Source organism: Piliocolobus tephrosceles, chromosome 6 (assembly GCF_002776525.5).
Source record: "Piliocolobus tephrosceles isolate RC106 chromosome 6, ASM277652v3, whole genome shotgun sequence".
In the NCBI taxonomy this organism is placed as follows: domain Eukaryota; kingdom Metazoa; phylum Chordata; class Mammalia; order Primates; family Cercopithecidae; genus Piliocolobus; species Piliocolobus tephrosceles.
In genome coordinates, this window is record NC_045439.1 from 106,817,672 (window position 1) to 106,833,035 (window position 15,364).

General features: G+C 42.3%; 1 protein-coding gene and 1 pseudogene across 7 annotated transcripts in view; both read right to left on the reverse strand.

The window, feature by feature from the left end:
• The window catches only part of FAM81A (family with sequence similarity 81 member A), a 159,087-nt gene that overhangs the window by 28,756 nt on the left and 114,967 nt on the right, over window positions 1–15,364 (reverse strand). For all 7 annotated transcript variants that reach the window (XM_023228659.2, XM_023228665.2, XM_023228661.1 and 4 more), the window contains one exon: window positions 3,792–3,910. In XM_023228659.2, coding sequence (XP_023084427.1) covers window positions 3,792–3,910 — 119 coding nt within the window. The remainder of the gene's footprint in view (window positions 1–3,791; window positions 3,911–15,364) is intronic.
• Window positions 11,445–11,868, reverse strand: LOC111553708 (annotated as a pseudogene).

Genomic DNA, 15,364 nt, shown 5'->3' on the forward strand with positions numbered 1-15,364 from the left:
CATTTTCATTCTAGGTACATATCCAAGGGAAATGAAAACCTATGAGCACACAAAAACAAATAGACAAATGTTCACAGCAGCATTATTTAAAATAGTCAAAAGTGGAAGCAACCCAAACATTCAACTGATGAATGGGTTTTTTAAATGCAGTACACAATGAGGTACTAGGCAGCCATAATGAGGAATGAAGTACTGATACATGCTACAACACGAATGAACCCTGAAAACGTGATGCTAAGTGTCAGAAGCCAGTCTCAAGGGAACACATTCACTCGAAATGCTCCGAAGAGTGAAATCCTTGAGAGAGAGAATGTAGGCCCGCCATGGACTGGGGATCTGGGGAGGCTGGGGAAAAATGGGAAGTGACGGCTAACGGGTATGGGGTTTCCTTTTGGATGATAAAAATGTTCTGAAATCGATTGTGGTGATGACTACACGACTATGTGAATATACTAAAAACCACTGCATTGTGTGCTTTAAGTAGTTGACTTATATAGTACCTGAATTAACTCTCACTAAAGCTGTTCAGAGAGAGAGGAGAGAGAGAGAAAGGGGGCCATCTATCGGGCCTTCAGGTCTGATCAAGTCCTGTTTAGAACATGGTATGCCACGTGAGCTAAATGTGTATCTCACCTCCACAGAGAACTTGCCTCTGCCCTTCTGAGCTGGATTTACAGGGGAAAAAATCAAGGCCCATTTGCTACTAATTACATCACCCACCAATGGACCCATAAAAACTATAAAATTAAATATGAAATAATATAGCAACCTAGTAACTTAAGAATACCACTTAAAATGTTCATACCCTCCAATACAATTACATAATCAATGCAAGAAAGACAAGAAACTTTTCCAAAGAATTTTTATTTCACATGAATTCATTTCAACAATCAAGTCTCATCAGCATTCCAGGGAAAAGACTAATATAGCTAAAAAAAACAAAGCAAAAATATCCAGTACTCATAACAAACAATTTTTATGCCTTTAGAGTGAAAGTTTTTGTTATAGGGAAGGAACAAGTTGGGTAAAGAAGTTGATAAGAAACTGAAGAGTATAAGATTCCTGAAAGTATTTTAAAATAATTTTTCTTTTTTTTTTTTTTTTTTTTTTTTGAGACGGAGTCTGGCTCTGCCGCCCAGGCTGGAGTGCAGTGGCCGGAACTCAGCTCACTGCAAGCTCCGCCCCCGGGTTCACGCCATTCTCCTGCCTCAGCCTCCCGAGTAGCTGGGACTACAGGCGCCCACCACGTCGCCCGGCCAGGTTTTTGTATTTTTTTTTTAGTAGAGACGGGGTTTCACCGTGTTAGCCAGGATGGTCTCGATCTCCTGACCTCGTGATCCTCCCGTCTCGGCCTCCCAAAGTGCTGGGATTACAGGCTTGAGCCACCGCGCCCGGCCAATTTTTCTACTTTGTATTAGAACCAGCATCATAAGGACAATGTCACTGCTCTTGCGCCTGAGATGATACAGCTACCAGTGGTTGCAGGCCCTCTCCATCACATGCAGGGCACCAAGCCTCTCACATGTATTCCATCACTTGATCTTCATCTGCAACTCAAGTGGCTATGAAGATCCTCAAAGTCCTCCTAGAGTCCCTACTCTGTCCTGTAGCTCTCCAGTTCTTCTAACTCCCTGCTGTTCTGAGAGGTATCACAGAGCTGGTATTTCTTTTAAACCGAACTCCACAAATAAAGAGTTAAGGTTTTCCAGTCCTCTTACAGTGAGTTTCCAGGTCATTTCTTCATTCAAATGGATGATGAATGTTGAGTATCTACTGTTTTCCAGAGACTGTTCCAGGCACTCAGCTACAGAGAGATAACACATCTGGAACCCCCCTTCCAACACAGTAAAAGCAGCAGAGTGAGGAAGACAACAGAGAGACTCAACAGAGCAGTGAGTGCTAGGAGAGCTCTATGGAGTGGGGGTGTCAGGGAAGACTCCCAGAGGGGGTGACACTTCAGCTGACCTTTAAAGACTGAAAAGAAATTAGAAAAGGAGGAGGAGGCTGGGCACCGTGACCCACACCTGTAATCCCAGCACTCTGGGAGGCCAAGGTGGGCGGATCACCTGAGGTCAGGAGTTAGAAGCCAGCCTGGCCCACATGGTTAAAACCTCATCTCTACTAAAAATGCAAAACTTAGGCGGGTGCCTGTAGTCCCAGCTACTCGGGAGGCTGAGACAGGAGAATTGCTTGAATCCAGGAGGCCGAGGTTGCAGTGAGTCGAGATTGTGCCACTGCACTCCAGCCTGGGCGACAGAGTGAGACTTGTCTCAAAAATAAAAAGAAAAGAAAAAGAGGAGGAAAAGGAATGCTAGGTACGAGAACAGCACATACAAAACTGTAGCAATAGAAGAGCATGGCTTATTCAGGGACTAACAAAGAGTTGATCACTGCTGAAAGGTACAGTGCAAGGGTAGAGAGAGGAGAAGGAGTCAACAGGGTGTCATCACCAAGGATCACACTAAGGAGACTGGAGTTCATCCTGATGAGCACAGAAAATCACAGAAGGAGAGTGATCAACCTGTCCCCCATCCAATCCATGCAGCCCTCTGCTATTAGACTGATCTTTACCCAGCGGACCCAAACACACATGCCCAGCATTCAAGGCCCTCGACATGTTGTCTGCACAAACACACCCTAACACTACTCTTCCCTGCTCCAGAGGCCTTGCATGATAGAGGTCCTTGTTCTTTCTTCCGCCCGACTCCTTGCAGACCACCCTCATTGCCACCTCAGGCTGACAGGACGTGCCATTTGCTCCTCAGCTCCGGTGCTGATACGTATTAATGTACTTGGCTCTTAGCCCCAGCAGAGGGCAGAAGAGGCCCATAAATACTTCGGACAAATTTGTCCCAGCCAGATAAAAATAGCCCTAGACACAGTCCTGGTGCAGTGCTTCCCGGACTTTCCCATTCATGTGAATTCAGGGATCTTGTTAAAATGCAGATTCTAACTCAGTAGTTGCAGGGTGGGCTGGAGACAGTACATTTCTAACAAGCTCTCCGGTGATGTTGAGGCTGCTGGTCCATGCAGCACACTTTTGAGAAAATAGCACTTTTCATACTGAGGAGAAAGATCTTTTTTCTAAGTTTCCAATCTTTCCCAGACCAATACTTTCAGAAAATAAAATAAAAATGAATAACAGGAAAAATTAAATTTCCAAAACGACGTACGAACTCTGTCAACTTTATATTATCGGATTCAATAAACATAGAATTACCCTATCAAATTACAACATCAGCTGAGTGAGTTCTCCCATCATTTCTTCCCATGAAGACAACACCAATTGTGTAATGAAAGAAACCCATGCCGGGCGCGGTGGCTCAAGCCTGTAATCCCAGCACTTTGGGAGGCCGAGACGGGCGGATCACGAGGTCAGGAGATCGAGACCATCCTGGCTAACACGGTGAAACCCCGTCTCTACTAAAAAATACAAAAAACTAGCCAGGGGAGGTGGCGGGCGCCTGTAGTCCCAGCTACCCGGGAGGCTGAGGTAGGAGAATGGCGTGAATCCGGGAGGCGGAGCTTGCAGTGAGCCCAGATCGCGCCACTGTACTCCAGCCTGGGCGACAGAGCAAGACTCCATCTCAAAAAAAAAAAAAAGAAACCCATGGCGCCCTCACAACCAGATTTAACTCCTACCACTGGATTTTATGGCCAAAGCATGGAGGGAATGTACTAAAGGAATGCAAGGCATTTGCTTTGGGGCTTCCTTAATATACTCCCCACTATAATGGAGTTTATAGAAAATGGTTTTTGATGAACAGAGACCCCAACATTTGAACACCTACCTTGCTACTCTTCCTCGAAGATCTCCCAAACCGGAGAGCTGGCGCATCTCCAGGGTCTTTAAGGCAGAATTAGTTCCATAGCTAATGTTGTCCCGGGCACGAATCTGCTCCTGGAGTACCTGGGCAACATAAAAAACACTAAGGGAGTCATTAAGAATTCACATACTTCCACAAAAACATTTTATACTTTTGGCGAAAATAAGAATGTTTAACTCAATCTTTCATAAGAGACTGCTTTTCAACGGTCACCTGATGCACACTTAAACAGAGAACTAGGGGGCCTAGACAGACAGACACCTTAGAGGTTCCTCCCAGAGCAAGTCCCTTTATTTACCATTAAAAACTAAGTTCCAGCTGGGCGCGGTGGCTCACGCCTGTAATCCCAGCACTTTGGGAGGCCGAGGCAGGCGGATCACGAAGTCAGGAGATGGAGACTATCCTGGCCAACACGGTGAAACCCCATCTCTACTAAAAATACAAAAATTAGCCGGGCGAGGTGGCGGGCGCCTGTAGTCCCAGCTACCCGGGGAGGCTGAGGCAGGAGAATGGCATGAACCTGGGAGGCGGAGCTTGCAGTGAGCCGAGATCCCGCCACTGCACTCCAGCCTGGGCAACAGCGGGAGACTCCGTCTCAAAAAAAAAAACAAAAAACAAAAAACAAACAAACAAAACAAAAACTAAGTTCCTTTAGTTTTAGTATTTCTTCCTTAGTAATGAAGCCATTTTCTTTTTCTTTTCTTTTTTTTTTTTTTTTTTTTTTTTTTTTGAGATGGAGTCTTGCTCTGTGGCCCAGGCCGGAGTACAGTGGCACAATTTCAGCGCAACTTCTGCCTCCCAGGTTCAAGCAATTCCCCTGCCTCAGCTTCCCGAGTAGCTGGGATTACAGGCATGTGCCATCACACCTGGCTAAGTTTTGTGTTTTTAGTAGAGACGGAGTTTCACCACGTTGGCCAGGCTGGTCTTGAACTCCTGACCTCAGGCGATCTGCCCGCCTCGACCTCCCAGAGTACTGGGATTATAGGTGTGAGCCATGGAGCCAGCCGGCATTTTCTTTATAATACAGTATTTGCTGGGTCCATAGATTGGATATGGAGTGTTTTCTTTTTTCAATATTTTAATGGCAATTTAGAATTCCTCTTTGATCTAAAGATATCTTAGGAATCTAAGGATTACTTAGAATTGTGTTTTTTTCATTTTCAACCAGTTAAGGTTTTTTTTTAGTCATTTGTATTATTTATTTCTAATTGTATTGACTTGTGATTTTATAAAAATATTCCTAGCACAGTGGCTCATGCCTGTAATCTTAGCACTTTGGGAGGCTGAGGTGAAAGGATGGCTTGAGGCCAGAAGTTCGAGTCCAGCCTATATAATAAAGCAAGACTACATCTCTACAAAAAAATGTCTTCAACTCAGGTAAAATTTCTTCTCCTGTGTAACTAGTATTTCTTCTCCATCTGTTTCTTTTTCTCCTCTGGAACTCCTATTACGGACATGCTGGGTGTCCTGGCTCTGTCCACTAAGGCTTTTAACTTTTCCCTTGTGTTTCCTCTCTCTTTGCCTTTGGTTGTAATGTCTCAGGGATTTCTTCTACTTTGTCTTGGGGACAACTGATTGCCTCTCATTCATCTACTGACTTTGTTTTATTTTTTAATTTTTGTGGGTACATAGTAGATGTATATATTTATGGGGTATATGGGATTTTTTTTTTTTTTTTTTTTTTTGAGATGGAGTCTGGCTCTGTCACCAAGGCTGGAGTGCAGTGGCATAATCTTGGCTCACTGCAACCTCCGCCTCTCAGGTTCAACCAATTCTCCCTGCCTCACCCTCTCGAGTAGCTGGGATTACAGGTGTCCACTACCATGCCCGGCTATTTTTTGTATGTTTTAGTAGAGATGGGGTTTTGCCATGTTGGCCAGGCTGGTCTTGAACCCCTGACCTCAGGTGATCCGCCCACCTCGGCCTCCCAAAGTGCTGGGATTACAGGCTTGAGCCACCACGGCCAGCCATGGGCTATTTTTTTTGATACAGACAATGTGTAATAATCACATCAGGGTGAATGATATATCCATCACCTCAAGTATTTATTGTTTCTATTACAAACAACCCAATTATACTTTGTTATTTTTACATGTACAATTAAATTATTATTGACAATAGTCACCCTGTTGTGCTATCAAGTACTAGATCTTATTAATTCTAACTATTTTTAATACCCATTAATCATCCACATTTCCACCCTACCCCCCACTATCCTTCTCAGCCTCTGGTAACCATCATTCTACTCTCTATCTCTGTGAATTCAATTGTTTTAATTTTTAGCTCCCACAAGTGAGTGAAAACATGTGAAGTTTATCTTTCTGTGCCTGGCTTATTTCATTTCACTTAACATAATGACCTCTGGTTCTATCCATGTTTTTGCAAATAACAGAACCTCATTCTTTCTTATGGCTGAATACACTCCATTGTGTATCTGTACCACACTTCTTTATCCATTTGCCTGTTGATGGACACACTTGGCTTGCTTCCAAACCTTGGCTATTGTGGATAGTGCTGCAATAAACATGGGAGTGCAGATATCTCTTCCATATACTGATTTCCTTTCTTGTAGGTATATACGTAGCAGTGGGATTGCTGAATCATACGGTAGCTCTATTTTTAGTTTTGTGAGGTACCTCCAAAGTGTGCTCCACAGTGGTTGTACTAATTTACATTCCCACCAACATTTTAGGAGTGTTCCCTTTTCTCCATATCCTTGCCAGCATTTGATATTGCCTGTCTTTTGGATAAAAGCCATTTTAACTCAGGTGAGATGATATCTCACTGTAGTTTTGTTTGTTTGTTTGCTTTTTGAGACTGAATCTCACTGTCACCCAAGCTGGAGTGTAGTGGCATGATACCGGCTCACTGCAACCTCCACCTCCTGGGTTCAAGTGATTCTCATGCCTCAGCCTTCCAAGTAGATGGGATTACAGGTATGCATCACCATGCCAGGCTAATTTGTTTTTGTAATTTTAGTAGAAATGGAGTTTCGCTGTGTTGGCCAGGCTGGTCTCAAACCCCTGGCTTCAAGTAATCCACCCACGTCAGCCTCCCAAAGTGCTGGGATTACAGGTGTGAGCCACTGCGCTCAGCCAATATCTCATTGTAGTTTTGATTTGTATTTCTCTAATGATCAATGATGTTGAGCACCTTTTCATATACCTGGGTTTGCCATTTGTATGTCTTCTTTTGAGAAATGTCTATTCAGATCTTTTGCCCATTTTTAACATAGATTATTAGATTTTTTCTTATAGAGTTGTTTGTGCTCCTTATGTATTCTGGTAATTAATCCCTTGTCAGATGGATAGTTTGCAACTATGTTCTCCCTTCACTTTGTTGTTTCTTTTGATGTGCAGCAGCTTTTTAACTTAATTTGATCCCATTTGTCCATTTTTGCTTTGGCTGCCTGTGGCTTGCAGGGTATATCTCAAGAAATCTTTGCCCACTCCAATGTCCTAGAGAGTTTATCCAATGTTTTCTATTAGTTGTTTCATAGTTTGAGGTCTTAGATTTAAGTCTTTTTTTTTTTTTTCAACTTTTATTTTTGGTTCGGGGATATATGTGAACGTTTTTTACATAGGTAAACTCATGCCATGGATGTTTGTTGTACAGATTATTTCTGTAAGATAATTAAACACAACTATTGGGTACTGAGTTTAATGTGTTGTACAGATTCTGTTCATTAAGCCCAGTATCCAATAGTTATCTTTTCTGCTTCTCTCTAATCTTTAATTCATTTTGATTTGATTTTTTGTATATAGTACAAAATAGGGGTCTAGTTTCATGCTTCTGCATATGGATATTCAGTTTCCCCAGCACCACTTATTGAACAGACTGTCCTTTCCCCATTGCATGATCATGGCACCTTTTCAAAAAGGATTTTACTGTAGATGTATGGATTTGTTTCTGGGTTCTCTATTCTGTTCCATTGCTCTATGTATCTATTTTTATGCCAGTGCCATGCTGTTTTGGTTACTGTAGCTCTGTAGTATAATTGGAAGTCAGGTAATGTGACTGCTCCAGTTTTGTTCTTTTGCTCAGGATAGTTTTGGCTTTTTTGGTATTTTGTGGTTCCATATGAACTTTAGGATTTTTTTTTTTTTTCTATTTCTGTGAAGAATGCCATTGGTATTTTGATAGGGATTGCATTGAATCTGTAGATTGCTTTGGGTAGTACAGACATTTTAATAATATTATGTATTACAATCCATGACCATGGAATATCTTTCCATTTTTATGAGTCTTCTTCAATTTCTCGCATCAGTGTTTTATAGTTGTCATTGCAGAGATCTTTCACTTCTTCAGTTAATTCATAGGTATGTATGTGTGTATATATATATTTATTTACTTTTATTTTTTATTTTTGAGATGGAGTCTTGCTCTGTTGCCCAGGTTAGAGTGCAGTGACATGATCTCAGCTAACTACAACCTCTGCCTCGCGGGTTCACACTGTTCTCCTGCCTCAGCCTCCTAAGTAGCTGGGGACTACAGGTGCCTGCCACCACGCCCGGCTTTTTTTTTTTTTTTTTTTTTTTTTTTTCCGTAGTTTCAGTAGAGACAGGGTTTCACCGTGTTAGCAGGGATGGTCTCGATCTACTGATCCACCCACCTCAGCCTCCCAAAGTACTGGGATTACAGGCATAAGCCACCGTGCCTGGCCTATATTTATTTATTTAATTATTGAGACAGGGTCTTGTGCTGTCACCCAGGCTGGAGAGCAGTGGCACAATCTTGGCTCACTGCAACCTCTGCCCCCAAGGCACAAGCAATCTTCCCATGTCAGCCTCCCAAGTAGCTGGGACCACAAGCACGCACCACCATGCTCAGCTATTTTTTTGTATTTTTGGTAGAGACGGGGTTTAGCCATGTTACCCAGGCTGGTCTCAAATTCCTGAGCTCAAGTAATCTGCCCACCTTGGCCTCCCAAAGTGCTGGGATTACAGGCGTGAGCCACAGCACCTGGCCAGTATTTAATTTTATTTATAGCAATTAAATTATGAGATTACTTTCTTGACTTCTTCTTCAGATTGTTCCCCATTGGCATATAGAAATGCTACTGATTTCTGTATGTTGATTTTGTATCCTGAAATTTTATTGAATTTGTTTATCAGTACTAAGAGTTTTTTGGTGGAGTCTTTAGGCTTTTCCAAATATATGATCGTATCATCTGCAAACAAGAATAATTTGACTTCTTCCTTTCCAATTTGGATGCCCTTTCTTTCTTTCGTCTGATTGCTTTAGCTAGGACATCTAGTACTATGTGGAATAACAGTAGTAAAAGTGGGCATCCTTTCCGTGTTCCAGATCTTAGATAAAGACTTTCCATTCTTCCTCATTTAGTATGATACTAACTGTGGGTCTGTCATATATGGCTTTTATTATGTTGAGATGTGTTCCTTGTATACCTAGTTTTTTGAGGTTTTTTCTCATGAAGGGATGTTGAATTTTATCAAATGCTTTTTCAGCATCAGTTGAAATGATCATATGTTTTTTGTCTTTCATTTTGTTGATATGATGTATCACACTGACTGGTTGCGTATGTTGAACCATCTTTGCATCCCTGGAATAAATCCCCCTTGGTAATTATGAATGATCTTTTTTAACGTGTTGCTGAATTCCGTTTCCTAGTATTTTGTTGAGGGTTTCTGCATCAATATTCAACGGGGATATTGGCCTGTAGGTTTTTTATTGTTTTTTGGTTTTGTTTTTTTTGTTGTTGTTGTTGTTGTTTTTTTTTTTTTTTTTTTTGCTTCTTTGTTTAATTTTGGTACCAAGGTAATACTGGCCTCGTAGAATGAGTTTGGAAGTATTTCCTCCTCTTCTACTTTTCAGAATAGTTAGAGTATGATTGCTATTAATTCTCTTTAAATGTTTGGTAAAATTTACCAGTGAAGCCATTGGGTCCTGGGCTTTTCTTTGCTAGGAGGCTTTTTTATTATGGCTTCAGTCTCATTACTTGTTACTGGTCTGCTCAGGTTTTTGATTTCTTCATTATTCAATTGCGGTAGGTTGTATGTATCTAAGAATTTATCCATTTATTCTAGGTTTTCTAATTTTTTGGCATATAGTTGCTCATAGTAGCCTCTAATGATCCTTTGAATTTCTGTGATACCGGTTGTAATGTCTTCTTTTTCATCTCTGATTTTATTTAGTTGGGTCTTTTCTGTTTTGTTCTTAGTCTAGCTAAAGTTTGTCAATTTGCTTATCTTTTCAAAAACCCAACTTTTTGTTTCATTGATTTTTTTGTATTGTTCTCATCTCACTTATTTCTGATCTGATCTTCATTATTTCCTTTCTTCCACTGAGTTTGGTTTGCTCTTGCTTTTCTGATTCTTTAAGACATATCCTTAGATTGTTTATTTCAAGATTTTCTTCTTTTTTGATGTAGGCACTTACAAACAAACTAACAAACAAGCAAAAAGAAAACTAGTAAAAACTCTATACTTTATTTTCATATATATATATTAAATATATATTCAGGAGTGCTGCTAAATCTATACTTTAACATCATCTCCATACTTTTTAACTTTTCGTTGTTTCTATTCATATCTTATTGTACTGTCTATGTCTAGAAAAGTTGTTATTATTTTTGATTGGTTCATCTTTTCATCTTGCTATTTAAGATAATGAATAGCTTACATACCACAATTGGAGTATTATAATACTCTGGGGTTTTCTGTGTACTTACTATTACCAGTGAGTTTTGTACCTTCAGATGATTTCTTATTGCTCATTAACATTCTTTTCTTGCATGTTGAAGAACTCCTTTTAGCATTTCTTGTAGGACAGGCCTGGTGTTGATAAATCCCTCAGCTTTTGTTTGTCTGGGAAAGTCTTTATTTCTCCTTCATGTTTGAAGGATATTTTCACCAGATACACTATGGTAGGTTTTATGCTAAGTGTTTTTATCCTTCAGCACTTTAAATATGTCATGCCACAAGTCTGCTGCCAAACGTATTGGAGCTCCATTGTATGTTGTTTCTTTTGTCTTGCTGCCTTTAGGATCCCTTCTTTATCCTTGACCTCTGGCAGTTTGGTTATTAAATGCCTTGAGGTAGTCTTCTTTGAGTTAAATCTGCTTGGTGTTCTATAACCTTCTTGTGCTTGAATTTTGATTTCTTGTACTTGAATTTTGATATCTTTTGTTTGGGAAGTTCTCTGTTATCCCTTTCGATAAACTTTCTATCACTCTCTCTCTCTCTACCTCCCCTTAAAAACCAGTAACTTTTAGATTTATCCTTTTGAAGCTACTTCCTAGATCTTGTAGATCTTGTGCATCATTCTTTTTTATTTCTTTTTTTTTCTTTTGTCTCCTCTGACTGTGTATTTTCAAATAGCCTGGCTTCAAGCTCACTAATTCTTTCTTCTGTTTGATCAATTCTGCTATCAGACTGATGCATTCTTCAGTATGTCACTAGCATTTTTCTGCTCCAGAATTTCTGCTTCTTTTTAATTTTCTCTTTCTGTCTTTCCCTCTTTCTTTTCCTTCCTTCCTTCTTTCCTTCCTCCCTCCCTCCTTCCTTCGTTTTTCATTCTTTCTTTCTTTTCTTTCTTTCTTTTTTTTTCTTTCCCTTTCTTTCTTTCTTTTCTTTCATCTTTCTATTGTAGCTCTGAGGCATTTTATTATAAAAACTTAGTACTCATATACATAAACTAATATGAACTTAAAATTCATCATACATTTACTTCATTTTTTAGCTTGACCTTCTAGTAGATCTTTAGCTTCATTGATTTTGGCTGCTATATAAGGTGAACCTCCTTTGTCAGGATTATTTAAAAGCATAATTCGTTGATAAGCATCTCTTATTTTCCCTTTATTGGCAGTAGGGCTTACACCTAGTATTAATGCTGCTTCCCATTTTGTCATTTTGGGTTCAAACCCACATCTATAATAGCCACCACTGAAGGCAGATTTTGGTAGGCTTTGAAAAACTTGTTTTACTTGAGGCTCCATATGCTTCATGGCTTGCAAAACATAACAGCCTGCAAATCCTGCAGCAGCAATGGTCAGCCCAACTGCTACCACTGTACTGGCCATGGCTCCAGCTGGGCTCCCTTGCTTCCTCCAGGAGCACAGCTCATCCAAGCTCCTCTTTCTCTCTCTCTCTTTCCTTCCTTCCTTCTTTCTTCCCTCCCTCCCTCCCTTCTTTTTCTTTTCCTTTTTTCTATTTCTTTCTTTTCCTTTCTCTCTCCCTGTCTCTCTCTCTCTCCTTCCTTCCCTCCCTCCCTCCTTTCTCTCTCTCTCTCACTCTCTCTCTCTTTCTTTCTTTCCAGAAGGACGGAGTGCAGTGGCGCAATCTTGATTTACTGCAACCTCTGCCTCCTGGGTTCAAGCGATTCTTCTGCCTCAGCCTCCTGAGTAGCTGGGATTACAGGCACCCACCACCACACCCAGCTAATTTTTGTATTTTTAGTAGAGATGGGGTTTCACCATGTTGGCCAGGCTGGTCTCGAACTTCTGACCTCAGGTGATCCACCCGCCTTGGCCACCCAAAGTGCTGGGATTACAGGCGTGAGCCACTGCTCCTGGCCAATTATTTCAATTTCTTTGTTAAATTTATCTGATAGGATTCTGAATTCCTTCTTGTGTTATCTTGAATTTCTTTGAGTTTCCTCAAAACAGCTATTTTGAATTCTCTGTCTAAAAGGTCACATATCTTTGTCTCTCTGGGATTGACTTCTGGTGCCTTAGTTAATTTGGTGAGGTAATGTTTTCCTACATGGTCTTGATGCTTGTGGATGTTAGTCAATGTTTGTACCCATCCTTCTTGGGAAGGCTTTCCAGATATTCAAAGGGACTTGGGTGTTAAGTAATCTAAGTTTTCGGTCACTATAACCATATCTGCATTAGGGGGTACCCCAAGCACAATAACACTAGTTCTTGTATACTTGTAGAAGTACTACCTTTGCGGTCTTCGAAAAGATCCAGAAGATTTCTCTGGATTACCAGGTAGAGACTCTCATTCTCTTCCCTTACTTTCTCCCGAACAAGCAAAGTCTTTCTTTCTTTGTGCTGAGCTACCTGGAGCTGGGAAGGGGTACACAAGCACCTCTGTAGCCACCACCATTGGGTCTATGATGGGTCTGACCTGAAGCCAGCGCAGCACCGAATCTTGCTCAAGGCCTGCTGTAATCACTACATGGCTACCCCTATGTTCACTCAAGGCCCTAAGGCTCTACAATCAGCAAGTGGTGAAGCCAGCCAGGCTTCTGTCCTTCCCCTAAAGGCAACAAGTTCCCCCAGGCTCCAGGCAGGTCCAGGGACGCTGTCCAGGTGCCCGGGCCTAGAATCAGAAACCTTAGAAATCTACCTGGTACTCTATTCTACTGCGGCTGAGCTAGTGCTGAAACCACCAAAGTCCTTCCCACTCTTCCCTCCCCTTCCCCCAGGGTGAGGAGTCTCCCTGTGTCCACCACATGCCCACAGGGAATAAAGTCAGGCTACTGCCATTGTTCACTTAAGGCCCAAGGGCTCTTCATTCAGCTTGTGGTGAATCCTGTCAGGCCTGGGACTCACACTTCAGAGCAGTGGAGCCCACATTTAGCCCAGGGTACATCTAGAGATCCAAGAGTCCAAGAGCCAAGGCCTGGAGTCAGGGACCCCAAAAGCCTGCTTGGTGCTCTTCTCCAGTGTGACCGAGCTGGTACTTAAGCTAAAGACGAAGTCCCCTTTACTTTTCCCTCTGCTTTTCTCAAGCAGAAGGAGTCTCTCCTCACAGCCACCACAGCTGTGAATGTGTAGAGGCACCCCTAAAGCCAGAATGTCTCAGAGTCTCACCCAAGGCCCATGGCACACTACTTGGTTATCACCGCTGGTTGGCCGCCCTGCATTCCAAAACAGTGTCCCATACACACTGCACTCTCCCTCCCCAAAGCACACAGACTCTCTCTCTCAGCCACGTGGTCTGCTGACGGGGGATGGGGGAGGGGTGGTGTCGGTGATTCAAGACTGTCCTTTCTACCCACTTCAGTCCCTCTTTCTGTGGTATGATGTTAACATCACGTATTGTGACCGCTCACCTGCTTTTTGGTTCTTATGAAGGTGCTTTATTTTGTAGATAGTTGTTAAATTTGATGTTCATGCGGGGAGGACAATTGGTGGAGGCTTCTATTCTGCCATCTTCCTCTGCCCTCCTGTCCATCTACTGACTTTTAGAAATTTAAGTTCAAGGCCGGGCGCGGTGGCTCAAGCCTGTAATCCCAGCACTTTGGGAGGCCGGGACGGGTGGATCACGAGGTCAGGAGATCGAGACCATCCTGGCCTACACGGTGAAACCCCGTCTCTACTAAAAAATACAAAAAACTAGCCGGGCGAGGTGGCGGGCGCCTGTAGTCCCAGCTACTCGGGAGGCTGAGGCAGGAGAATGGCGTAAACCCGGGAGGCAGAGCTTGCAGTGAGCTGAGATCCGGCCACTGCACTCCAGCCTGGGTGACAAAGCGAGACTCCGTTTCAAAAAAAAAAAGAAATTTAAGTTCAAGAAGAAATTTTATGTGACACTTGGATCTCCTTAAATGTAGGAGTTATTTTTTATTCAAGGCCTACCTGTTTTCTATCTCATCTGCACCTGTGTTAAGGGCAGTGCTTATTCTTCCTCCTTGTGGCTGCAGGGCCCATTAGATGGGATGTGACTTTCCTCTCTCTGCTCACTGGAGTGCCTTAAGTAGGTAGTCTTGAGAGTAGTGGAAGGGGTTTATGGGCTGGTGGTGCAGCCAGTAGGAAGCACAGGGCCTGTCTCCAGGTGAGGTACCAGGAGGATGCTTCTTTACATCCTATTCCCTCAGCCCTCCCAGCCCAGAGGCAGTGGGGAACAAGCCCACCCTACAACCCCTCCACCCCTTCATGGGGCAGGAGACTGGCTCACTCACAGGTGTGAGCCTGGACCCTCCTCCTCAGACTCCTAACCATGGGATCCTGCTGGCTCCCCAGGCCTTCCTGCCTGCCTATCCCAACTGTTCAGGAAGGTGGCACCTGGATTGGGAACAGAGTGGAGACAGGCACACTAAACCACCACCTTCTCTTGCCTTCTGCGTCAATCCAAGGGTTTCTTGAGATTACATTCCTGGGTATCTGCTTGTTACTATTTATTTCTAGGAATTTTGATGGTTTCTGATGTACTAACAATTTGCAGGAAATGAATAGGGAAAGCCCAAGTAGAGATGTAATTATGCTTACACAATTTGTTTTTGTGCTCCCTCTTCTTAACTATATTTTCTTTTCTTTTTTTGAAGTATAACATACATAAAGAAAATACTTGTGTATTTTTTTCAGGATTTTCAAACTTCTTAGTAAAAAGGAAAAAGAAATTAGGAATGTAAATATTCTGTGTTTCCCTTAGTGGAAACCTGCTTGCGGCATTGACAGTAAAAAGGAAGATTTCACTGGGCAGCTGCAGTAGCTCACACCTGTAATCCCAGCACTTTGAGAGGCCGAGGCGGGTGGATCACAAGATCAGGAGTTCAAGACCAGCCTAACCAACATGGTGAAACCTCGTCTCTACTAAAAATACAAAAATTAGCGGGGCATGATAGCACAT